The sequence below is a fragment of the Dreissena polymorpha genome, chromosome 11 (genome assembly GCF_020536995.1).
Source record: "Dreissena polymorpha isolate Duluth1 chromosome 11, UMN_Dpol_1.0, whole genome shotgun sequence".
Taxonomy (NCBI): Eukaryota; Metazoa; Mollusca; class Bivalvia; order Myida; family Dreissenidae; genus Dreissena; species Dreissena polymorpha.
Window position 1 is genome coordinate 29895468 of NC_068365.1, and position 25328 is coordinate 29920795.

Consider the following 25328-nt stretch of genomic DNA (forward strand, 5'->3'; position numbering starts at 1 on the left):
GGATGACCTTGACCTTTTACCACAATGTGTTTGTCAGAAACACAGTGCCGCTTACTGCGCCGCTTTGATTTATTTAACAAAAATATATACGTGGGCAGGTCAGATAACTATGTCCATTTAAAGTTTATTACTTCCCTTGACTTTGTTTTTTCGACCCTTGACCTTGAAGGATGATGTTCACCTTGAAATTTTACCACTCAAAATGTGCAGCTCCATGAGATACACATGCATGCCAAATATCAAGTTGCTATGTTCAATATTTCAAAAGTTATTGCAAAACTTCACTGTACAGGGGCATAAAAAGTTTATGGCCAATGTAAAGGTTTTAGCACGACACCTACGGCGGACGTCGGACGACGAGCTGGCTATGACAATAGCTTGGGTTTTTCTCCGAAAACAGCCTCGCTAACAAGAAACCGTCGGAGACGGGTGATGCTCCCCAAAGTTTTTTTTTGGTCAAAATATTGCACTATATATTCAGAAAAAAGGAAACGTCTTGAGGGCCATAACTTTGGACAAAATAATACGATGGATGGTTTAGCAACTTAAAAATTTCAAAGAACCATAACTCTCGTCTAAATAAATCATTTAACCAGAACCCACAAATAACATGCGCATCTCCTCAAGGTAGTTAAGCTTCCCATAAAGCTTCATTGAATTCCAGTCAGTAGTTGGGGGACAAGAATTGCACTATATGTACAGTTAATGGAAAATTTCAAAGGGCCATAACTCTGTGAAAAATCATCCGACCAGAACCGGCTAATAATATGCACATCTCCTTTTGGTAGTGAAGCTTCCCATCAAGTCTAATTGAATTCCGGTCATTAATTGCTGAGATATAGCCCGAACAAAAATTGTGCACGGACGGACGGACGGACGGACACACACACACGGACAGACGAAGCGGCGACTATATGCTCTCCCCAAAATTTTTGGGGGAGCATAAAAAATTGTTGATATGGCATATGATTTTGAAAGGATTTAAAAGTGTCAGAATTGTTTGTTCCCACAGATTAATGTGTTTTTCCAAATCTGATTGTGGAGTAAATCTTTAAGCATATTGTGTCCACCTTTTTCCCTCGAATTTGTGGTGGGCCCATAGACTTCCCAATTAAGCTTTTTTGTCTATATAAGAATTGACACAACCATAGCAATAATTTTAATATCTAACTTTGGCATAACTGACCGTTGGACATAAAATATAATTAGAAATGTGTCATATACTGAAGCCTACGTGACAAAATAATGTCTGGACTAGAATGTATCAACTATACATAGTGGAAAAATGGGCATAAGTAAGACAAATCAGCTGTGACAGTTTAAGGGAAATCCAAGAATTTCGGGAGCATACATTCCTTATAGGAGAAACTAAAAAACAGCCACAATTCTGCTTTAACTCTTTATGTTAATCTTCACATTAAAGTCATTAAATGTAACAGTTTGAGCGAGATCTCCACAGTAGTTGAAGGGTTAAAATCTCACAATTTTGGGGGGGGGGAGGTGTAAAAACACAAAATGTTTGGACAATATTTTTCATATTGGAAAAATTAAACAGGCATAATTCTTAGAATACCTGTCGCAGCCAAAACTTAAACCCTTTTCTAACAATTAACTACAAATTAAGGGAATTTCACATAGAAAGTTTGAGTTAGATCAACCTAACAGTTATGGAGGAGAGGACAACACAATCTTTTGTATGTATGCACATACAGAAAAACAATTTTTGCAATGCTTAATGCCTATAACCTTGTGGGGATTAGACAATATCTTCTATAACCTAATGAGTATAAAAAAACTCTTAATTATTTAATAACAGATTCCAAGTACATTTCATTTGAATTATGCATTCATCTTTTAATTAAAGTTGAGAAACAAGTGCCAAGACCCTACTGATATACATGTCAACATAAAATATTGACCAGAGAAAATGCTTATTGAAAGTTTTACTTTGGAAATTTAAGCGCAATTTGTTTATGATTGAAAACTAAAGATTTGTCACAAACAAGACCAATACCAAACATTGCTTCATAATGTTAAATGGAAAATAACTCAGGAATGTGATCACTGGGATGAAAAATGTCTAGCATATCTACAGACAGTGCAAAACCATTGTAATCTTATTATCAATACACATCTGCTGCAACAGCTATAGTGTCCTTTGTCAAAGATTAAACTTTGTATGTATTGCAGTCATGGGTTCTGTACCTTTGTCTCCTAGCATCCGCATAACGATCCCTGTCGTCCTGGTAACGGTTCCTCTCTCTCATATCGTCCCGTCTCACCTCCTCCCTATAGCGATCCCTCTCATCATAACGGTTGTCACGGTAACGATCTCGTTCATCAAAGTTACGATCGCGGCCCCTTTCATCAAAGTTACGATCGCGGCCCCTCTCGTCATGGTAGCGGTCCTCTCGGTAACGGGGCGGTGAGCGGTATTGACCCCTTCCCCCGGGCTCCCTTCTTGGAGATGGTTCCCGAATGCGTTCTTGTCTGTCTTCCCGAAAACGACCTGAAGAATTAATTAATATGTTACAAAGATTCATTTTCTCTCCTAACAGTATGTATAATGGGATTGTGGGATAGATATACACACTAGAAAAGTGGTTTGTATACAGTACTTGATACAGTAGGGTTTAATTCATGTATTGGCGAATTACAACACATCATAGTCATAAATGAGCTCATAACGTATACAAATCCATTTTTATTTTATGCTTTCTGGTGGTTTATAGAGAAATATCAGTGAATTAAAACTGATAATTTCACTGTTTCAAACAATGAAAATTATCAGTGAAAATTATTGATTACTGTGAAATGACGTCATTTTTTTGACGAAATGACTCATTATCCCAGCGAAATTCTTTAGTTGAACTCTTTAACAATGTATATAAACGGTGAAAAAAAAGCATAAAATAAAAAGAAAATTTGTTGCATTCGGTGGAATATCGATTTTAATTCACTTGTGATCATAGAAAATATATATTTTCACTCGTGGCACGCAGACTTGTGGCTTGAACCCTGTCATCCGTGCTATATTTGAGTGCCAGTGTATCTAACTATCTTCTTAACTATGAAGTTCTAGAGTTTGCTTGACGACGTTACTTTCTTTGTTTACAGGTGGTCTCTCTACGAAAATACAGTGGAAAGTGTCATCCCTGGTCAGCCTGTAAGGACTGCACAGCCTTATCTGGTATGAAACTTACATACATGCATTAAGCCAAGTTTTCCCACAGTGCAGCTCATTAAACTTGTTAAGCCCAATTCTTACGTGCAGCTGGAGGTGGTTGTTCCTCCTCCTCCTCTGACGACGATGAAGAGCTACTGGAGTCTGTCTCCTCATTGGTTGCCTCCTGCTGTTTCCGATAGCGACGCCTCTGTTGGACCCCCTGCTGTCTGTCCCCTGCATCATCATCGCTGTCCCCCATCGCGGGCTGTGTATGGGAAGGTACATGGAGTAAATTTAATACCAGTAGAATAAGATTGTCTCCAAGCCTAAGGTAACAATGAGCAAAACCCCTGCATATAGCCAATTTCACTTTACTTCTAAGTGGGAAAGTTTTAAGAGATTTTTTTTCATATCACAATGACACCATAGATGATATACCTCTATCAGCATTCATTTCATCTTCATGCTTGGATTGTGTCCTATATTGACTCTTGCATTCGTGCATGTATGTGTTTCAATAGATTAATAACATTATAACAAAAAGTAAATGGGACATTCTGTTTATCTATTTAACAACTTCAGCAAGAAAACAAATGTATTATCCTTACAAGAAATTAAATTTATTCACCCATGACAGTTAATGATAGCGTTTTAGCGCTATAGTTGCTATAGTTCCTACCATTCTGGTGTTTGGGGGCCGTTTGCCCGGAGCCTGGTCAGAATCTGAGCTGCCGCTGTCACTTCCAGAGCTGCTGTCAGATCTATAAGTACAACACAAGCCTTATAAGCAAGCAAATGCGTTTAATTGATATCCCCCGCCAAATTAAATTTGTTTATGGATTGGTGCAAATCCCTCGATATATGGTATACTGTGAAACCATTATTATTCGTCAGACATTAATTTTCGTCTTTTTCGTCCTTTGACCGATGGACGAATTCAAGATCCTAACGAACAATCATGTCCCATATTTGAAACAAATAAGACTGAATTACCGTAGGCATGAGGCATTTAAATCCAGCGTAATGCACGCATATACACAGGGCTCGAAATTAACACTCGCAAAATGCAAGAAAAAAAGATTGCAAGGTAAGTTATAAGCCACTAGTATTTTGTGCAAGTAAAGAATTAGTGAAAAAAAAACGAGTTTTATTGCTAAATGCGTTCGACGGCGTGAACGCTAAACCGTAGGTCAATTTTTTCAACGTCCGAATACCCATATGCGGAAGCCCGCACCTTGTTTGTAGACTGGTATACTTATAGTACAGATACCCGGATGGTATTGATACAAAGAACATGAAACAGTCGACTATTCACACTTAAGTTAAATCCGGTTTTGACACAAAGGGGTGTACATTATACAGTGTACTGACAACTGACATTTCCTGTAAAACGCGAATGCAATAAGGCTGTATCGAATGCGTCGACTTCGTATAGGTATAATAGTGTTGATTAGTGCTAATTGTTACCCACTTTATTACCCATTGTGTGTATTGTGTTTTTCAGGGGTGTTGCAGATTATACAGCCAACACGCAGCGAATCCGGATTAAAGACAATACTATTAAACGCAATTAAAATATGACGATGTGTGATCAACACCTGACTGAAATATATTCTGCACTTTTATTACAAATTAATAAAGAACATATTGATTTGTGTTTGGTTGTCCGTGATTGTAATGGAAAAAGACTAATTGGCAATTGGCTTCGTTGTTTAAAACACTCGTTAACGGTTATTCAGTCCCACTTATCCGCTAATCATATCAAAGAACGTGTCAATGACATAAATAATAAGGGACAGTTACTATCACCTGAAATAACAGACTTGTTAATTGGCATATGCCAAACAAGGCCCACCTCTTGCAAGTGACTACCAAGCTTCACCCCTCTTTCCCCAGCACGATTTTTTTCGCAACCGCGTATTACATGTATTACAAACATTACAAACAAATCGGACGCATTTTTTTTCAAAACCAGAAATGGACGAATTTAAGTGCTGACGAAATAGTCACTTTTTAAAAAGGACGAAATTTCGTGCTGACGAAAATAAATGGTTTCACAGTAATCCTAAAAAGAATTTAAGTGTAGGGCGATTTTTTTATGCATTATGACCTTAAATTGAGCATGCACCTACCTTTCTATCCCTTCAAATGTTAATAATATTAAATCAAAGCCTTCTCAGGGTATTGAGGGGAAATCACCTTGATCTTTGACCTGTTGACTTCAAAATAAATGGGCCTCAGTCCATCCTCCCAGGTAACCAGCATACAAAGGTAGATAATCCTATATCAAAGCATTTTTTGAGACAACATGTAGGAACTTGTTTCTAAATAAGTGTGACCTTGACCTTTGACCAGGTGACCTAAAAATCAATATGCATCTTATTTACCTCCATTGCATAATCACAGGACAAAACATGCTTAAAACATGGTTACACAAGAGATGTGTTTGTCAGAAACACAATGCCCCCTATTGCGCCGCTTTGAAGCCATAAATTTGACCTTTGACCTTGAAGGATGACCTTGACCTTTCACCACTCAAAATGTGCAGCTCCATGAGATACACATGCATGCCAAATATCAAGTTGCTATCGTCAATATTGCAAAAGTTATGAAGAAGGTTAAAGTTTTAGTTAAATTTTTTGAATTTGTTTTTTTGACCTTTGACCTTGAAGGATGACCTTGACCTTTCACCACTCAATATGTGCAGCTCCATGAGACACACATGCATGCCAATTATCAAGTTGCTATCTTGAATATTGCAAAAGTTATGACCAAGGTTAAAGTTTTGGGTCACACAGACACACATACAATGACAGGCCAAAAACAATATACCCCCGATCTTCGATCCGGGGGCATAAAAATGAATTTCCTGTTACCACCACCACCAATATCAATGTATTCTAAAAAACCAGATCTGCGGTAAACTACAAACTGAAGATCTGGTTTATTAGAATACATTGGCGCATTGTTTTTAGTGACTTAAATGTTCGCCTGCTATCTATAGAGTGATTACCACCGTACCCCCCTAAAATTTTCTCAATGGATTTAACCGATTTAGAAATTGGCCCCTGCGGCTACCGTAGGTTTCCACGTATAGCGCACAGTGTTTTACCTCCAAAATTCAAATTAAAAAGCTGATGCGCCCTATACATTGATACAACGCTATCCTGGCAGCTAAATTGGTAAAAAATATGTTGTGCAATCGTAAATAATCAAAATGGCCGCCATGTTTTTTTTCCAGAAAACCACCACCCTATAATCGTACAGACTGAGGGGCCATTTTCGAAACAACAAGAAGTCGCTACTGGTAGATATGAACGCGGTAGCAGAAGTTTTGTCAAAATAAATTTGTTTGATTAAACTTGCGGACATTTCTTTGTTTGTGTTTTTACACTTCTTTATTGATAAATTCCGATGGGGATTGTAGTCGAGAGCAGGCAAGGGTAGGTGCGAACGAGATCTTTTTGAGGGTAACGGTAGGTGTGAAAGGGGGTCATTTTGCACTTCGTAATTGGCAGATGTTATTGAGTAATATGTGCCACGACTTGTGACAATATGCAATTGCATTTTGTGTGTATAAATATTGAACGTTCAACAGTGGTGTTTCAAACATTCGTTAGCAATCGCCTGAACTACAATACAGAGAGAAATTGACATCGTCATACAGAACATCATCCAAATTGAAATTGTCTACCATCACAAGATTTATCTTGAAATTGTCCATAAACACAAGATTTATCTTGATTGTCAAAATGGGACGTGTACGTCAGTCGTATACAGCCAAAGAAAAGCTTGATGTAATCAAGTACGCCGAGACTCATGGTAATCGAGCTGCTGGCCGTGAGTTCATTGTCGGCGAGTAATCGGTGCGGGAGTGGCGTAAGAACAAGTCCAGTCTGCTGAAACTTCCGCGTTCAAAGCAGGCTCAGCTAGGGTCGTCTGCTCACTACCCAGATGTCGAAAAACAGCTGCTCGCCTGGGTAGAGAAGAGGCGCGACAGTGAAATCGCTGTTTCCACTGTTGAGCTACGTATGGAGGCTCGTCGGCTCGCTAGTCTTTGAGGCTTTTTGAGACGCCACCTACTCTCTATAAGAAGAAGAACGCATATAGCGCAAAAGCTACCGAGCGACTTCGAGGACAAGTTGATCGAGTTTCAGTGCTATATCATAAAGAAGAGGACGAATTTAGAATTTGACATGGCACAGATTGGCAACGCTGATCAGACCCCGCTGACGTTTGATCTTTCTGCTCATACGACCATTGCAGCAAAGGGGTCAAAGACGGTGACCATCAACACTACGGGAAATGAAAAGAATCGCTTCACCGTCATGCTTGCATGCACAGCAGACGGTGGAAAGCTCTCCCCGTATGTTGTCTTCAAGCGGAAGACACTTCCAAAGGGTGTCACGTGGCCCACCAGAATCATCCTGAGAACACAGGACAAGGGGTGGATGGACGACGACCTGGTTAAAGACTGGGTAAAAACAGTCTGGGAAACCAGGTGGTTTTTCCAAACTAAGCCTCCTTGTCCTCGACGCCTTCCAGTGCCATCGTTCCCCGGCTCTGCTGCACCTACTCAAAGAGGACTACAAAACCACTCTTGCCATCATTCCGGGTGGCTTGACCAGCGTCCTGCAACCACATGATGTGTCCATCAATAAGCCTATGAAGGTCCTGTTGCAGAGACGCTGGAACCAGTGGTACAGCGAGGGCGACCACTCCTTTACAACCACCGGGCGCATGCGGAAGCCGGAGTTGGAGGAGATATGCAAATGGATAGTAGACACATGGCAACAACTGGACCCCAACATCATTGTGAAGATCTTCAAGAAGTGCTGCATTTCTAACAACCTAGATGGGACTGAAGACGACCCTGTTTGGGACGACCTGACGAAGAAGACATCCGACGACGACTGCTCTACAACTCCAGATGAAGAAGACCACCACGAACTACAAGACTACTACGAGGAAACACCGACCGGAATGACAGCAAAACAGATAGAGAAGTTATTTGTGAGCGACAGCGACGAAGAAGAATTTGAAGGTTTTGACGCATCTGACATCGATGGAAGACCACTCTAGACGACCGCGGAAGAACGACAAAGACAACAACGGCCCTTCTCAGGGCCACCCATATTCTCGAAAGAATAGTCTTAACAATTGTCAAAAATATAGTCCTACGCCCGCATACCTCAACAATTGTATCCCTGTCTCCCATGCGGGTTGTATCCCTGTCTCCCATGCGACATTCAAATTTACCGGTAATGCCCACGCTTTACCCCAAGGAAAAATCACACGATGTACACTAATTCTTATTTTCTCACGTTTTTCACTAAATGCACGCGGACTGTTAATCTTTTGCTAGAAAATTACAAAATTGTCAGAAAAGTATAGTGCTATGCAACCCATGCTCCTAATCATAATGACGCTTCCTATTTTGAATGCTTAATTAAGCTTTCCAATGCCCCGGATTATTGGATTGTGCAATAGTAAAATGGCGGCCATTTTCGGTTTGATTTGGTGGTTTTATTGTCTTTAAATATTTTTTTCTCCATTTTTGCATTTAAAAAACAGCCTGCGCGCTATACACGGGTGCGCGCTATACGTGGAAACCTAGGGTATCCAAAAACAGGAATTCTGTTTTAACCTGGAAAACTTTCACCCATGAAACCGACAAGTGTTTTGGTTCGTGTTTTTGCCATGTGTGTTGAGAATGAACATTGAAATTATTTCAAGATAAAATCCCCTAACATTTGATGACTCCTGACAGAGAATTGAGCCCCACAATCCTTGGATTAGTAGTTCAGTGCTCTACCATCTACAGGGTGCAGGATCACGTGACTTTGTGGGGTTCATAATTGAATGTTAATGGTTGTAAACACACCGGTATGAATTTCAACTAGTGCATAAAAACAATAACAGTTTTTTATGCTGCTTATGGCAATGTGAAATACATCCAAATTTCTTTATTTAATAAGCTTGTGTTCTTGACAAAAAATTTGATGCATAACTCATTTATGTGCATGGTTATGTTGCATGCAACGTGAAATTTTGGCACCAATTTCAGACGTATTCAATGAATAATTCTTAAATCATAAGATATCGTCACAAAATGCAAGAAAAAACGTCTTTTATGAACTAAAGATTTTTGAAAATGTATTTCAATAACTTGAGATATTTGCACACAAAAAAGATTGTTAACAATGTGTTTACATTCTGTCAAGCCTGTGTGTAAACCTCGTTGATCCTGCATCCCCTGATCTAAGCTAGCAAGCCAGGTTCAAAACAGATCCTATACCTGGCTGGTTTCTTGGCAGCCACTGGTATGGGTGACCTCCCCCTGCTGTCCTCCCTGCGGTGTCGTGGCGGTGATCGCCGTCGGCGAGCTGATGGGCTTGGCCTCTGTGGTGACCTTTCCCTCACCCCCCTCTCCTGGCGGTCTCGCGACCGTCTGCGCGGCGATGTGTGACGGGGTGATCTACGAGGAGATCTGGAAATAGTGAGAGATTGAAGTCTGGATGTTTACAATACAACAATATTGCACCCAACACGCATTACAAGATTAAGGAACACTTGATGTTCATAACTATTAGGCATTAATTGCATTCATAGAGAAAAGACTATTTTTAGTACACAGCTACAGAAAACATTACTGATTATACAGAAAACAATACATGTGTAGATAGGGAAAGGACACCCCATATTCCACATTTGTCTAATTATAGCGTTCTATATTGCTTAATTTGACTTTTGCAATCTAAAGTGTGACCTTAACCTTTGAGGTACTGAGACGGGTGAAACAGATAACAATCAGTGTCCTCATGGTAGTAATTTATGGTCAGTTATCTTATAATAGCATAATATATAAAAAAAGTACAGTCCAGACAAGTTGTGTTATCGCCACATTTGACATTTGAACTCTCAGCTTGACCTTGACCTCTAAGGGAGACGAGCGCTAAACATATCGGATTGAATTTCAGCCAAGTTATGGTAAATTCCATCAATATATGGCACAGTTATACCAAAGACAAGAATGTTCAAGCAGTTATAAGGCCTCATTTATTCTTAGAATTTTAAGTGTGACATTGATCTTTGAGGCAAGGAGACATGGGTTACACACAACATGATTTTTATTATCGTCTTATAATTTTAGAACTGTGTGCCAAATTATTTTGAAATTCATCATTACAGTCCACTATCGTTATCTCAACATCGGATATCTCAATTTTCTTGATATGTCGAAGTAAGCTCAATGTCCCAAATTTTTTCCTTCTTGATCTATATTAATAAACATCGCATATCTCGATTTTCGCTATGTCGAATAATTCGATATCTCGATATAAAAATGTGTCCCGAGTCCCGATTTTACGTGTATTTACTGTGGTTTATCTCGAAGTGCGAATAACTGTGCCAGAGTCGGCAAAGGTGAGGAAAAATTTCTTTGAAACTTCACCGACCCTCGTCGCCCGGCTGCTCCCGATTCTGTGCGGTAGATAATTGATCCGTTAATTGCATCAATGATCACATGTGTGTAATGCCGTTAGCCATTAACACTTGAGTAAGGCCTGTCACTTTAACTGCAATTAATACACAGCCTGTAAAAAGACTTATTGTTTTTACAAACAACATTCCATAATTCATTGAGTTATATTTTTGCGAATATAAACCGTCGCAAAGTTGCAGAACTACAAAATGTACATGTACAGTTCAGTATTCCGGAACGTGATTTACGCATGTTCAGATGGAAAACCCTCGTCTTGATTGGACGTCAATTACTCTTCTTTCATGTGATGTACTAATCTCACTCTGGAGCATACTTGTACAGAATTGCATCATAACTTTAAATAGCAACATTACCAGATGCTAGTGTTTTCCGAGGAGGGCAAAGGGGCATGGCGCATTACTTTCAAAAAGGGCATTTTAGCGCGCAGTTTAGGCAAAAAAGGGCAAAAACGTTCCGTGAATACCTGAATTAGGGAGAAACATGTAATCGCATCAGAGGCAGTTGTGGAAAAAATATAAACAAGCACATTTAATGGTAATAGATGTATTTATGTATATAGATGTATAGATGTATTTAACTTACTATGATTTATATTAATATAATATATTTACCTTGCAATGTACATTTAAGTTCCATGCTGTTTCAATAAACTGTACAGCACGACAAACATAATAAAGCAATATATGCATATGAATCTGATTATACACAGATCCACTAACATATAAATGAAACCATGTTTGTCCCATTTTTTAACAATAATCTTGACAGATGTTTAAAATAACATTGCGAGTAAATTGATCGCTAACAATATGCAAACACTCGTTTCCGTGACACACATCCACCGAGTAGATTACAAATAAATAAATAATGTTGTTGCTATCTAAAACATTTTTATGCATCGTTGATTATCACAGACATTTCATTAATTACTTCTTAATGTATAATCTCCATCGTTAATTCGATCGTTTACGACAATATTTGCAATTTTTGCCGAGTCACAATTTAATTCTGTATAGTCTGCAATGTTGATAAAATGTAAAATGATGTAAGCGACAGGTGCGCATAGCAACGTTAAATCGTATACGCGATTCGCATTTTGTTAAATTAGTAAACGTCTCAGTAATTATTTCAATAATTAGATCTAATTATCTTTAAGACGAAAACGATAAAGAATTAATTTGTTTGTGATTTTAAATGTAATTATGCGTAAAAATATATGTTTTGATATAACTGAATAATGCATGCAATGCACAATTGCCACAAGAATAACATCGAGTTTTTCATCAAAAGTCTCCGAAGAAATGATTTTATCGTGGAGGAGTACAGATTGCCGACCGAAAAGTGCGCTTGGTATAACATAGCCTTCGGCATTATCGATTGATACTGACACGAGGTTATTCACGCATGACTAATTCACAGCTTTGGAGCAGTCAGTAAGACCTACCTATAAATCGAGCACTGTTATAGATTAAATCTGCTCAATTTATATAGTCGATTAGACGTTGACGTCTCTTGAGTAAATCAAGCACAGTGGGAGCGTCACAGACAATCAAGGAAGCTGATTTTGCAGACAAAGTTAGATCGTAAGGCAATAAAGATGTTATCGATAAGGGCGCGTGGCAACATTTGCCTTTGAAAAAAAAGGGCGCGTGGCGAAATTTGCCTTTGAAAAGGGCAGAGTGGCTATCCAGGAGGGCGGTGTGGCTTTTCGCCACGCTAAAATGGCCTGGAAAAAACACTAGATGTTTACTCGACAGTTTAGAAAAATGATAACCGCATGTGTTCATGCAATTCTGTAACACTTAAAACGTCATTTTAAGAATTTAAATAGCAAATTTAATCACATCTCATAAAAACGCGTATATATTAGGTATAAGATAGGGTAGTAGAGAATATTATGCCAAACAGTGCCTGCTTTAGTTATACCACTTAGCAGGTATATAGATGTTAAAAACAAATTAAATTTTCGTCTCATTTTTTCTTTGAAAACGCCAAATCAGATATCTCGAACTCTCGTTATCTCGATATTTGTTCTTGTTCCCGCCGATTTCGAGATAACTAGAGTGGACTGTATATGGAAGTCAGCAAAACATTTCAAAACAAGTCTATTGCCAAGCAATAAATGTCCCCTACCGGCTCCACCATTGTCAGAAATTCCACCATTGTCGGATTTAAAAAAAAATCATTGTTGCCATAGCAACCAGAATTTTTGACGTAGGAACAAAATGAAATGACGTGCATAATTTCCATATTGCCATCTATCCATGTTTCAAGTTTCATGAAAAAATATGAAGAACTTTTAAAGTTATCACAGGATCCAGAAAACACCATTTTCAGCAGGATTTCTAGTCTATTTGTTGCCATAGCAACCAGAATTTTTGACGTAGGAACAAAATGAAATGACGTGCATTATGTCCATATTGCCATCTATCCATGTTTCATGAAAAAAATATGAAGAACTTTTAAAGTTATCGCAGGATCCAGAAAAGTGTGACAGACTCACAGACACACAGAGCGCAAACCATAAGTCCCCTCCGGTGAAACCGGTAGGGGACAATTATGACTGAGACAAATAATTTCCCACAGAAATATGTGACTGCTATATGATGCCTACTTCAAGGTGGGCATAAAAACAAAGGCGCTAGCCAAGATTTTAAAATCATAACTTTAAACATCACATCATAGAAATACGTTTTTCTTTCACTGTCCTTGCAGGATAAATTAATTGGTTGTCTTACCTACTACTCTCTGGAACTTTTCAATATTTATACAAATAAACTTTACGCACACTTATGTCATGCAATCTGCTCGCAACATTTGGCCTTTACACCAACCTTGATCGTCTGCCATGCTTTCTGTCTCTTTCACCATCTCTTCTTTGGTCTCGATCTCGTGACCTTGACCTTTTTCTATCTCTATCCCCTGACCTTGACCTCTTGCGTCGGTCCCGAGAACCAGAACGCCTCTTTTTGTCGTCCCTCTCTTTCGATGGTCTGTTGGTTATGTCCTCCTTGCTACGTTCCATGCTGGCATCATTTTCGCCATTTTTCACTCTTTCCTCTCCGCCTGTGGGCAGTTGTTCAGCATTGGAGGAAACTTCTTTGTCTTGTAGAGGTACTAGTGGTACAGCAGTGTGTCCGTCTATAGTGTTCCCATCACCTGCACCATTCTTCTTTGACTCTCGTCTGAAAAGGGGAAACTGGCAGTGTCAAGAATTGCTGAATATGACCAACAATAAAACAAGAGCACCGCATAATGGCTGCCACGCTCGGCTACAGGTGCAGTTTTGAATAAATAAAACTTGTCAGAATATTTTTGTTTAAGGTCAGTGACCTTGACCTAGTGACCCAAAAATGGGTGTGGCATGTAGAACTCATCAAGGTGCATCTACATATGAAATTTCAAAGTTGTAGGTTGAAGCAATTTGATTTTAGAGCCAATTTCAAAACCTTAACAAAATGTTAAGGTTTTAGCAGGACGCAGACGACAAGCTGGCTATGACAATAACTCGGGTTTTCTCTGAAAATGCCGAGCTAATAACTATGAATTGATCAGTTTTTTTCTGTTCACAAGTAAACAAGTCCACATCTCTTGACAAGAACACATGCTACTCAATCCAGGACTGACATTATCAATAATGATCTTTTATTAAAATAGTATTCAATACCACAAAAGCCTTAAATTTGCAAATTCCGATTATATACTTCACAAATGCCTGCATTAACCACCTTAGACTAAGTGAAGGCAAGGTGGCTGTATGTTCGTCTAATGTTTGTGTACTTGCTCACTGTTTCTGATGTTAGAATTATGTTTGCCACATGTACACACTTTTGTGAGCATTTATCATAACAAGAACATGTATCATCCCCTTTTTTTTCAGGATAGTGAACATGCATATAAACCATTCTGCACACAATTTGAGCCAGTACAATTAAAAATCTATTTGGCATTATTTCTTGGCACTCACAATTTTTTCAGCACTATTATTTTTTAGCACATTTAAGCCTTATTACTATTTCAGCCACTATACAATAATAAATGTACTATAATAGAAGTCATGCCACACAGACCTAGGAGATCTGGATGCACTTTTGTCAAATCTGCTCCGTCTAGGGGATCTAGACCTCTCCCTGCGGCCACCTTCACCCTCCCTGGAGAAGAAAATAATTTTAAATTGTATTGATTGAACCAAAAAATAGTTTAAGTAAGGTCACAAGTCTTGCTCAGGGAAAACGGGTTTTAATTCTTTTGCGTAGTGTTGTCCCTGGTAAGCCTGTGTCAGGGACAACACTTTACGCTTCAGCTGGGTTTTCACTTCAATCAAAAAGACTTCCTTTTAACGAAAAATACCGTACAAGCCAAACGTGCCGTCCCTGGTAAGCCTATGGAGACTGCACAGGCTTTTCTCGGACAACTCAGTATACACATGCATTTAAACCTGTTTTTGCAAAGTAAAGCTCATATCTTGGGCCACCAGCAACCGACCTCATTTCATAAGTATCATCATATTGGGGTTCAATGCTTTGTTCACATAATCTTTAAAAGCACAATACAACTATAAAGGTCAATTTTTACATCAACTTTCACTATACAAGCCAAATTACACAAGAACAGAATATTTTACATCACAATTGAAGTTTGTGCACAGGTATTCTCTTTAGAGGAATTTTCTATAATAAAAACACACTGACACAGTATATTTCAATAGCAATCCTTGGTGTGGTCATAACATTAATTCAAGTTTACTACAGTGCCGTTAAATCACAGCTCCTATCCAGATAAATCTGTTGCATACCCCTTTTACAAACATCAAAGAAATCTTGACAATAGAGGCCAGTAAGTGCTGAATACCTTTTCTCAGCATTCTCCCTCTCTCTCATGATGGCAGCTCTGATCTGTTCCTCGGAGACCTTCAGACTGGCTGTAATCCTCTCCTGCTCCTCCTGAAATGTACACAAGAAGGGGGTACTGCATTAAAAGACACTTAGGCCCAATTTAGGGCTAGTTTTGACTACAACTCTTTCAAAATTGAAACTATGGAAATTCAAAAACTTCCTAGATAACATTTGTTCAATTATGTAAGGGTGAGCAAGTTGGAAGAATATTTGAGAGGTGAAGAACAACAACAACTAAAATATTTCTCTGAACATAATAGCACAATCTAAATAAGCATATCATTTCTCCAGCTAGCTGTAAAAAGCAGGGTGTAACACAGGTTCTCATTATGGAAACGCCCTGCTGCTCTTTGTGCTACCCTGCCTTCGTTTTTATCAGTAAAAATGTGAAAATAATGGACAACAAATTTAAGCCCTGCAATAAAACATAAATCGCTTGTCAACCCATAAAATCACTATCAACAAGAGCTGTCTACATAGGATGACATATGCCCCCAATAAACACTTTGATATAAGTTATAAGCATTTTTCGAAACTTAAACGCATATTTCGAAACCTAAACGCGGACCCTAAGTTCAAGGTCCAGGGAGTCAAAACTAGTGTGAGTATGGAAAGGCCTTGTACATATACACATGCATACCAAATATGAATGTTACATCTGAAGCGATATAGAAGTTATGAACATTTTTCAAAACTTAAACGCAAAGTGTGACAGACAGAAGGACAGACGGATGGACAGTGCGATCACTATTTGCCCTCCTTTGGGGGCATAAAAACTATAACACTACACTGCAACGCCGATATATCGCGGTTGGTGGGGTCCAAAGATCGCGAGCGCGATATATCCGGCGCGCGATATAACTCAAGAAATGTCTAACTCAATTGTATTGCAGTTAACTTGCCAAATTTCCCCAATGCTTTCATTTTATATACAGCGCTGCTACATATTTGTTTTGTTATAATTGCAAACCAATTATACAAAAAACGTTTTCATTACAACATAAGTATCTGTGTATTTATCATAAAAACCAAAATGTAAATTATGTTTTTTATTTTCATGTACGATCCCTCGTGAATCAGCTAAAATGAAAAATTCTTGCCGTGAAAAACATATAAATTACATTGTGCATAGATTCGAATTTACCCTTAGCGTAACGGTAACGATACCGTGTGTTTGAATTATATTTTATTAATAGGAAATGTCAATGCCACATAATTCGCGAGATACCGCGGTACTTTTGTTGAAATTTACAACGAAACTTTTAACGGAAATTAAATTATCGCAATGTTGTACCGGCTACGAAATTTTTTTTACAAATAAATACACCCACGCCAATTTTTGCCCGCTTTTTATCAGGACAAAGAAATTCATGACCAGTACCGAAATTTAACGATCTATATACCAGTAAGGTTACCATCAAATAGTCAATACAGTATGGTTCATATGCTTATGCATCTTCAAACTAGGGCGTAAGATACACTGCAAGAGTTGTACAATAACATTGAAATCAACCTGTCTCTTTTTAATCTCCTCCTTTTTCTGCTCGACAAACTTTGCTGGGATACCGCCAATGTTCTCCTGCGCACTGCACAGCAGCTCCCACAATTCGCCCATGAAAATCCTTGCATTTTTGGCATTCAAGAAACCCGTCAGGTTTATCTGCATCTCCTTTGCATTGGGAAACTACAACGAAACATGGGAAGATGGCATGCATAAGTAACTGTAATGGCAACAGGTTGGCCTTTTCTTTGGAGCTAAAGGCTAAGAAAGTGTTTTTAGAGACAACTGTTAAAGGTAAAACATAATCAACCAATTGACCAGGTTTGTACTGTGAGAATACAAATAGCTAGCAAACCCAAACATCAAATAACTTGATAAGAGCAATCGTTTTGAGAGATATGAACAAAAGCATAATGATCAATATAGGCATACATTTACCATTTTCCCCAAAAAATGCTTCAATGGTTGAGAGAAATTGAGAGCAAATTAATGTTTTTGTTCCTTTACTTGTTTCATTATTATATAAAGAGATACATGAAAATCACACACCAAATTTGACAGTTTTGTAACGATGCAGCATATTTATATTCCTATACAGTCAAATCAAAATAAGCGTCACATTTTCCACCAAACATTGGGCAAATGATGCCCATAGAAAGGCATCGTTCCTCAAGTCTTACCTCATGCTTGAAGACCCTAGATGCACATCACCACAACAATTCTAGGGCCACAACCTTTTAAAACAAATACCAGACAATAAGGAGTAATTAAAGTTTACACTACTTATATAAGACACTTGTATGTTTGTTTTTATTCTCCATATTTTCGCACTTATTGTCGAAAGATTTTCAAATAAGATATTTCTTAGATATTCTTTTCAATTAAAACAGCTGTTCAGGAGACAAGAGTGAATGCCCTCTAATATAGAAGTTTCCCAATTTCCCAATCCGGTTGCCTTCAATTTGTCAAACACACTTTCACTACAAAAGAAGACACGATTACAGAAAATAAATTTAATAAAGTGAATACAAACCAATGAAAGGGTGGCATTCAAGCGATGCTCCAAATTTGATATTTCATTTTATCTGGACCTTGCTTTTGATCAATGTTCCATGGGCTCGAAATTCATCAAGGCGATCGATTATTAAAGATCAGCTCTGATATTAAAGGAAATAGTCAAAAATAAGTACAAGGTCCGTGAAAGAGTTACAAAATATTTCAATTCTACAAATGTCAGTTGTTAAAATTACAAATTTTACAATTGTTTTATGATATCAATATATTTTCTTTAGTAAGTATTAATAGACACACTGCACAATAAACCTGTTTCTATTCTTTTTTTCAACCTAATATATTGTTGCAAGTTAGCAACACAATTATTGAAAGTCACTGTAGGCACAAATAGAAAGATTTGGAATATAATATAATGTTTCTATTGAATTCACATTGAAAAATACTATACTGACCGACAATGGTTCATTTATGCGCAAAGAATAAAACCATTTAAAATTCCAATGTTAACTCACTACAAGGTGCTCAATCTTTAGAAATTCTTATTAGGGAAACAGCATCTGATCATAAGCACAATTTTCTGGCAGATATCAACAGAGAAATCTGAGCAAACAAAGTCTGAAACATGTACTCTACATCTTCATAACTAACTACATATATCGTTACATACTTGCAAATACAATGTACATGTATTTGCACATATACAGAAACATAAACAAGAATTTGTAAAAAAAATATCTTAAATACATCTGCAAAATTTGTCTTTTCCTATTAAAATGTACTTCACCAAGCAATTTCATGAAGCATAAAATATACCAGTAAGTATGAACAACAACATTCACTTAAATGCACACAGTTTCATATCTCACAAATCATAAGTGACTAAAAACTTTAAGCAACAGGACTATATTGTATTACCCTTGCTTCCAGCTGGTTATAAACAAACTCGACGACCACATCGTCTTCCGCAGCTAGAAGTTCTGTCACTCTTGTGGCAATCCATGGCTTCATGGTGTCCACATTCACCTTGGTCATGTCAACCTGTTCACGCAACAAACATTGCAGAGGCTTATTTAAGTTCAGTGCCAACGCAATAAAATGCAAGTGCTATGAGTTACCACATGGAATGTCATCAACAACACAAACAAATCTTTTTAAACCATATTAAGAAATAAATATTACTTAATAACCAAAATAATTGTTTACTGATGACATTACTATTAGAAAACTTTGTAACATTAAAAATTGTACTAATATTTAATGATTTATGCTTGCGCTTTATGATCTTTAATACACATGTACATGCATTTAAGCAAGAGATCAAAATCAACCTCTTTAACCTTTAAACCTTCATCTAACAGATGGCAGAGAATATGTAGAGTTAAGATATTGTATTTGCACTCGAAATGAGACAGACTTTTGTTTAATTAACACTATAAACGGCTCCTGTAGGTCAGATTCGACCACTACCATTCTTTGCTGACAACACCTTCTGACTTTCTTTAGGTGAAATCCTTTTCAAACTCCAAATAAAAGTATTAAAGTTACTCACAGGTAGCAGATGAAGAAATTAACAGCAATCATAACTAAACTTACTTGTAAAGGAAACAGAGGCTTATGAAAGCATACATGTTGCAGGCTGTGAGATAACAAACAGTATTAACAATCCAAAGTCAGACAAAGAGAAGTGTTTTAAAATATTGTTTTTTCCGTAACTTAAATGTTTAGGTGGGAGTCTTCAGTGCTATATCAAAAAATATCCATGTGTTGCCACATCTCAAATAGTTCTGTAAACAGCCCTGCAGAGTAAAAAATTGTCAATTTTACCAACCTTTGTTTCAACATTTTCTGAAAATTTCATCTGTTTCATTAACTTCTTCTTCTTGTCAGCAAATCTGTTGTCTTGGTCTGCACTTGTGCCCTGAAAAATAATTACTATGTTTTACAAGCAAACAGGAAAAAATCAGAAAAGACATACACTAATCATGCAGCATTTTCTTCTATGTCCTTATTGAGTACCAGTAAACAGTACTTTCCCAATCAAGCAATGCTAAATCTCTCACTTTGTGTCAGAAGAAATTCCTAAAGTGAAGGTAAGTTGCCACGGTTTAGGTCTAAAATCAAACTCAAAGCGAGTGAACAGTTCAAATCAGTTAGTTGTGTGTAACCAAGCGCATAATTAGTTCCTTTTTTTTTTAAACAGCACATTCAATCAATAGAACTGTTTCCGTTTCAGGTGTATTTTACAATTGATTTCAGTTCTCGTTTTCTAACCGGATTATTGTTTTAACTAAAATGAGTCATGATAGTAATACCAGTCCTTCCTAAAATTAAAATTTATTTCCAGCCAGGAGATCCTATAATCATGCAGTCTTTGCCGGCCCTGACTCATGATCATTTCCAGCCCAAAAAGAAAAATGATCATTTAAGACAAAAATGTATTTTTTAACAATATTTTATTGTAAATAAACTATTAAACCCTTTCCCCATCAGAAGCAAAGTGAAAATGGCTTTTGCAACCAGCATAAAGCCAGAACAGCCTGTGAATAACTCACAGCCTGTTCAGGTTTTATGCTGTTTGCTGCCCATGATTATCTATGGGTTCGAAATGAAGCCTTAAAAACTTGACTTTACAAACGTTGAAACGTTTCTGCAAATAGCTTACGGAATTCCATTTTCGCCATAATTTTATTACCGGCAACAAGGTCCTGCAATATAAGTAAAATATCCAGATTTCCCAAATTATAATCGGAAAAATCCAAGGACCAACGGTATAGAAAAGACTGTTAAATAGTAAAATACTACACGAAAAAAAATAAAAGTCAGTGCTCACGCTGCTGCCAGACATTATTGCCAATGGCGATTATTTAACCCAACTGGCTATTATTTCTTAAAATTGTCTAGAAAAAATGACGATTATTTAATCTTTTACATCAAAAATAAATTTGCCTTTACAAGTTTATCGGCGATACGAAACGCCTGTAAATCGGGCCATCAAGCAGGAAAAATCGATAACACGATTACCTGTGTACACACTCGACCCGGTGTACAGTCATACGCGTGTCAATATCCTCCGTGACATCACCTAGAGCATTTTTCTGAATCAGTGTCCGACAGAAGTGATATATTTCGGAAAAAAAACGTCTTTAATCTCCCAGTTCTTTACAAATTATCGGTAACTGTTAGATTTTCGTTATTTTTTTGCCAATTATTATTTAAGCGTCAATATTGAAAATCACCGCAAATAATGTCGGCTGGTTTAGTTTTTCACGCCGTTTTTTTCCTGCAATTAGATTACGTTGAACATTTCTTGATAAAATAATTGTTTAATCAACATCAACTTATTATCCCCGTCATTACCGCTATCTCTTGTCTGCATCAATATTTCTTGATGTGTGATAATGATTTCAATTTTTTTTGTAATTATTTTGTTTACGTTGCTCAAATGATACAGTCATTGCTTTAGTCAGCGGGCGCTTATTGTCGTCTGCTTTAATTATTATAAAAAAGCCAATTTTGTTATTTTTCTTTAATGTGTTTTTGTCGCTCAAAATACTAATTAACGTTAAAAACATTCGACACTTCTCAAAGGTATTAAGTAAACTTGAGTTTTGCAATGTTGCAATTATTCACGTTTTCGCTACTTTTTGAAAACCGTACCATTCTACGTATGTTGCAAATTAAATGTCCACCTTCTCGAAATTTTAAATTATGTATCAATGAGTATTTCGACCTATATTGATTGCATATTTGCAAGGTTACGGGTTTTTATTTTCTGCAGTCAGTTTATTTGCATGTGCAAAAGAGGTATCTCGACATGTTTTCGGACACAGGCGTTTTCGGAAACGGTACTGTTTGTCCATTTTTATTTATTTTCGGCGTTCTTTATAACATTTTTTGTATAGAATGACGAATACATATGCGGTGTTACCAATGGTCTGGTTGACAATATTTTGTTTGGTACATGTACTAACCAGAACTTGCTCCTAGACGGTCTTTAAAAATTGAACAATTTGAAAAGGCAGTTTTTATTTTATTAATAGTACTTTAATAAAAGTATTTATCTTTTTGTTTTAAAGTATATTTGTATGTAACTGTAGCTGATGTCTGGTTTGTTAAGTCACACCCACAACCTTGATTGTATTCTTTATTGTAAAGCCATGATAATATTTTATAAGAAAATGACACCGATATTATGCTTGTTTTAAGTATATATTATAAATTAAATCCAAGAGATATACATTTGATAAAATAAAGATAAAATGAGATTCATTGTTTTTTTATTTTTGCCTTCAGTACCATTTTGCGGAAAAGTCCGCGTCTGTTTTGGCTATTATTTTTTTAAAGGAAAAAAATTATGGCTATTATTTTCTGAAGGCCAGTGTGAGCACTGAAGTGGTCATCCAGGGTTCCCGCTGTCGATCGCCATTGGCGCCAAAATAAATATTCTGGCGACTAATTTTCGCAAATGGCGATTTTTTGAAAATCCTCATTTTTTCTGCTTAATATTTCCTTCAAATGACATAAGACGCTCTGTTTACAAGCCGCTTTATGGCAGTCGTTATGCAATCGATTTCCGTGATGTAAGCCACACTGCTGAAATCAACGGAGCATGCGACTGTCGCAAAGTGGCATGCAATGGTGATTATCTGGGGTGTTGTTACAAGTTATCTTAATTGGCCGGCAGTTTTATTGCTTCAGAGATAAGACAACATTGAAATATAACGACTTTGCGCTTAAATGTGAAGTGTTTGTCACAGTGTTTGAAGTCTATTCAAGACCGTTACGTTGACAATCAAAAAGGTATTAAGTATTGATTGTTTTTTAGAAAAATCGGTGTAATTATAGTAATATTGAAAATAATTAAACATTTAACATGTATTGGTTCTATTTAAACATGACATGATATTTCTGTTTTACTCGTCTAAATGGCAAGTTTAGAGTGTATAAAGACTTTTAGAAAGTGAATGTTAAATTCTGATTATGTTGAGACTCATTCAAAAATGCAAACGTTCCCCCGTTAACATTCACCTGCAAACAAACAAAAACAAAACAAAGACAGTTGTTAATCAGAATTTCCATTCCTTCAATATGATTTCCAACACACAATCTATGCTGTGTGAACTCTTCATATCCTCAAAACTAATCAAATCATTCACTACCGGATGTACTGTTTTAAAAAAGATAAACATAGTAAAGCACATGAAAATCAATTTGACACATTTGATGTACACACATGCTTATTTTATTTGACTGTTGTGCTTTGGGCTCTATGTAGTAGGTCATATGCTAGCACACATTTATATTATTTATATACTACACATTATTTGATTATTATTAGTATTATATTTTTTCTTTTTTGAATTTTCAGATCACCAGAAAGCTGCTGAAGCACCCAAACTGTGGTAACATATTCAGGCTGCTAAGAAGGTGTCAATCAACAAGACTTACAACTGATTGAATGTGCCTTTATTAAATGATCAATGTTAAATGTGTTGTTATTATTAATAATACTGCTATTAAATCAGTTCATTTAACATACTGTAAATTGCTCAGTTTTTGTTTGTATTATAATAACATGATCTTCATTGCCCAAATGTAGCCCTAGTGTGGCGACAACTTTTTAAATTTGGCAAAAGTAAGTAGCGACAACTTTTTAAAGCCCAGAGGGAACTCTGGTATTCAGTCACAAAGATGCATTCCATTGACAAAGTTTTGCTACACAAACAATCTTTGTACAACAAACAGAAGCAGTCTTTCCCATCACACATCAGCATCTTTAATTCTGCTGTGCCAAGAGGTTTGTAGACATCTCTGTGAACAACACAAATCAAAGATAATTGAAATTTGTTCAACACATGAAAAAGAGAGACATAATTTGGTAGACTTGAAAAACCAACAAATCATTGATTGTGCGTTTTTAAGTAGATTTTGATCTTTATACATGTATAAATCAAAAACACCAATTTCTAAATCAAAGACTTCACGACGCAAATTTCCCACTTTTCTCAAGCTAATTTTACCCAATTAGGTTGGTACCGGTATTTTTCCCAATTGGGCAAAACAATCGCTTTAGAGAGTCACTATGGGTAAGGTCGCAGTACACACATCTCTTGCACATCTGATTAGTGATGTAGCCCAAGTCAAAACAATGCTGAACATTTTCAGCATAAAAATGGTTACAAGAATTAGTGTGTTGAAATTTAGTCATGTTTTTTAAGGTGCATGCAAAGGTAACGTCCGTACGTTGCCATTCAGGTCCTGTGTTTATGAAATTTATTCATTTTCTTTTCCTCAATTTGTCTGAAACCACGTCTGTTTAAAGAGGGTGATGGAGGTTTCGTCACAATGCAGTTTCGTCACACTGATATTATGAAGGAGGGCAGTGGAGGTTTCGTCACACTGATATATTGTATAGATTAAAATGATATTGCAATTGAATATGATGTTGTAAATAAATATATTGGGATATATGATTCTTTATGTCATTTTTTAGCGTTATTGAGTTGAGTTTTGTAACAAATGATGGTTTTAATTGTATATATTATTTAAATGATTTATGTTTGACTTAGGTTAAACAGCGTACTGTTTGTTATAATGAAGCGTATTTATTTTAGTAGTTGTAGTACCAGCTAAAACTGTAAAATTTTGTCAGTGTTATTTTATAGTTAAATAGAAATATATTCACATGTAACAGGCAATAATTAATGTCCTATGATTTTAATAAATATGCTTTAAAAAGTAACTTTTTTGTCTTTACTGTTGATTTTATGCGAAAAATGTAACACTTGCATTACACTTTGCATATTATCCTTTTTTCTACCATAATATCAACTTTTTCTGTGCGCGTAATATATGAATAAAACACATATTTGTGGAGCACATGAAAACACGTCCACACACTATTGACTACCAATCTACGATTATAAGATATTTCAATTATTGATTACTTGATAGTGCAAACATATTAATTAGTGCATTGCAAACAATCAATTAGCGACACACGCCTTTAATTTGCAATTAAAGAAGTTGGCTTAAATTGGCGGCGTGGATTATACAAACTGTGTGTATTTATACCAGGGTCTTCCCCAGGCATTTAAACGCCCCTTGCCGGGGCGCTTGAATTACGAAATCAGAGTCCCCGGGGCGCTTGAAATTTTCCGATCAGTATATTTTTCAGTAAAAGAAAGTGGAGATTGTCCAAAAAAATCAAGGTTTCCCTATCAGTGTATCAATATTCCCTGTTTTAAA

The 25328-nt window shown here is 36.8% G+C and overlaps 1 protein-coding gene across 4 annotated transcripts in view; it reads right to left on the bottom strand.

Moving 5' to 3' along the window:
- LOC127851372 (serine/arginine repetitive matrix protein 1-like) overlaps nucleotides 1-25328 on the bottom strand; it is a 45583-nt gene that overhangs the window by 13454 nt on the left and 6801 nt on the right. The window contains exons 1-11 of one of the 4 annotated variants that reach the window (XM_052385104.1): nucleotides 20743-20940; nucleotides 19909-19998; nucleotides 18996-19118; nucleotides 17079-17249; nucleotides 15522-15613; nucleotides 14741-14821; nucleotides 13505-13855; nucleotides 9465-9656; nucleotides 3846-3927; nucleotides 3269-3431; nucleotides 2206-2509 (exon numbers count right to left, since the gene is read on the bottom strand). In XM_052385104.1, coding sequence (XP_052241064.1) covers nucleotides 2206-2509; nucleotides 3269-3431; nucleotides 3846-3927; nucleotides 9465-9656; nucleotides 13505-13855; nucleotides 14741-14821; nucleotides 15522-15613; nucleotides 17079-17249; nucleotides 18996-19118; nucleotides 19909-19998; nucleotides 20743-20925 — 1832 coding nt within the window. In that variant the 5' untranslated portion in view covers nucleotides 20926-20940. Of the gene's footprint in view, nucleotides 1-2205; nucleotides 2510-3268; nucleotides 3432-3845; nucleotides 3928-9464; nucleotides 9657-13504; nucleotides 13856-14740; nucleotides 14822-15521; nucleotides 15614-17078; nucleotides 17250-17746; nucleotides 17801-18099; nucleotides 18224-18995; nucleotides 19121-19908; nucleotides 19999-20742; nucleotides 20941-25328 lie in introns of those variants that run through there. The other 3 variants (XM_052385106.1, XM_052385105.1, XM_052385108.1) reach the window with 3 other exon arrangements.